At 42.0% G+C, this 1,809-nt stretch overlaps 1 protein-coding gene across 2 annotated transcripts; it reads right to left on the bottom strand.

Moving 5' to 3' along the window:
• Window positions 1-269: 269 nt before the first annotated feature.
• Window positions 270-896, bottom strand: LOC136142960 (transcription factor A, mitochondrial-like). 2 transcript variants are annotated; one of them, XM_065901258.1, is made up of 2 exons: window positions 481-896; window positions 270-384 (listed from the first exon to the last, which is right to left on the bottom strand). In XM_065901258.1, the coding sequence occupies exons 1-2, from the start codon at window positions 894-896 to the stop codon at window positions 270-272; spliced, it is 531 nt and encodes a 176-aa protein (XP_065757330.1). The 2 variants fall into 2 exon arrangements, with proteins under 2 accessions (XP_065757330.1, XP_065757329.1); XM_065901257.1 differs by having other exon boundaries at window positions 270-896.
• Window positions 897-1,809: the final 913 nt, after the last annotated feature.

Raw genomic sequence — 1,809 nt, 5'->3', positions numbered from 1 at the left:
TTCCAAAGCAAGACACCAATACAAAATGTATTGAATTGGCTGGCAGAAGTCCATGGGTTACAGAAAAGGAATTAATTATAAACGTTTACCAACTTTATCCATTCTAATTTTACAACAGCTTTGGGTATTGAGACCTAATTGGTTTCTTGTGTCTACCCATTACAAACGTAACTCAGTCTTCTATTTTAATACTTCTCAGGGTCATTTTTTGCTGGGTATTTCATTGAGCAACGTATAAGATCATCTCTTCCAACTTCAACAACTTGTTCTTAAGATTTCATTTCGTTACAATAACGAACTTTTTCTTCTTTAGCAAGCTGGGTGTATACTTGCTTTTGAGAACTAGAGAGATTTTTCCAGTTTTCACTTACAGTTTTCAGCTTTACTTGTGATGTACCATCCTTAGCTTCCTGAAAGCGTTCAGCTGTAAAAATGTTATAAGTTGAGCGAGGTCTTTTCGGTTTTCCAAGCATTGTTAACTCTCTCTTTTTTATTAACGCTTTCTTTTTTAAACGATTCTGCGTGATTTCTTTTTCCAAAGATACCATTCGACTCGGAGGCAGTTGTTCTTGAATTCTGTTTATCTCTTCTTTGTATGCCCGCGATTCTGCCCTGTAAACATCTTTGTACATCTTTTCCTCTAAATCAGGATGTTCCCTCCGTAGCTCGGCAGTTTTTAAAATTAGTTCTGAATTTTTCGCATCTGGGTTCTGAGCTTTAAATATGGGTAGCTGTTCCTTAGAAAATCGAATGTATGAAGTCATAGGCTTCTTTGGATAACCACTCATGTTGGCTGAAAAGCAACTTGGTACATTCGCAAAACTGAAGGGAGAGCGCAGTCGACGGCCACAGCCCTCGCAGAGGTCCGCTCCTGGCTTTCCCAGAGCACTCAGCATGCCCCACTGGCGCAATAGAACAACCCCAGCAATGACGACTTGAACCCTCGAGCAACCCTCCCGAATTTGCTGTCATGCCCGCCACTCAAAGATGAGGTTTTAACCCGCATCGGAATGCTCTTAAGCCACTGCGCTGCAGTACGGTACACCTGTCTTCTGCAGTGGACGTTTGGAAAATACTTAAAACTGGATTATAGGGTTGGTCACTTTGAAGTACAAAATCACATGGGCTGTTGTGAAGTATAATTATATACAAGCTACATCTTAAGTATGTGTTACTGCAGGATCTCCCTGCCATGGCTTATCCATCCCAGTCATTGAAATCATCCGCGCTTCTATGATGACGTGTTCTCAGATGTGCTGTGGTGTGCGTGCTTACCTTAACATTGTTTTCAGTGTTAGTTCAGTCTGCCTTCCAAGTTTGCCCATGAAGTGAGTCGATAAGTAGGTGAGTGTGACAAGTTATACATCTTGGATGCTTAATGAAATTTTAGTGCCGCCCTTTGGCATGTTCCCTCAACAGGGTGGCCCAAAAGTTTTAGTGCAGTTTTAAGCTTTAAATATAAATACATTTTCATTGAGCACCCACCAGATTACTAGGTAGAAAATCCCAGATCACTCTACCATTTATGAGACAAGTCAAGGAGCTAAGCATTAAGGGTTGGGTCACGGGGAGTACAGGCTTTGGGATGGAACAGAGTGAAAGGGTGTAGACAAGAAAGCAGTCAGCTCCCCAGGACACGATGTAGGAGCTCCCTGACAACCATGAGTATTTTCAGTCAAGTTACCAAATTTAGAAAATGCTGAGTATCTGGATTTCTTGTAGGAAATGGCAAAGGCTCTCTGGGTTGGACACAGGACAGCCAAAATGGCAGGCACAAGTGTCCGAGAGCATGGAGGCATTGAAGTATGA

Source organism: Phocoena phocoena, chromosome X (assembly GCF_963924675.1).
Source record: "Phocoena phocoena chromosome X, mPhoPho1.1, whole genome shotgun sequence".
Lineage (NCBI taxonomy): Eukaryota > Metazoa > Chordata > Mammalia > Artiodactyla > Phocoenidae > Phocoena > Phocoena phocoena.
The sequence above is the reverse complement of the archived record's forward strand: the minus strand, read 5'-3'. Positions and strand labels throughout refer to the sequence as shown.

What these genes read in the sequence shown, in the direction of transcription:
- LOC136142960 (XM_065901257.1), bottom strand. Translation starts at nt 896, where the DNA reads ATGCTGAGTGCTCTGGGAAAGCCAGGAGCGGACCTCTGCGAGGGCTGT.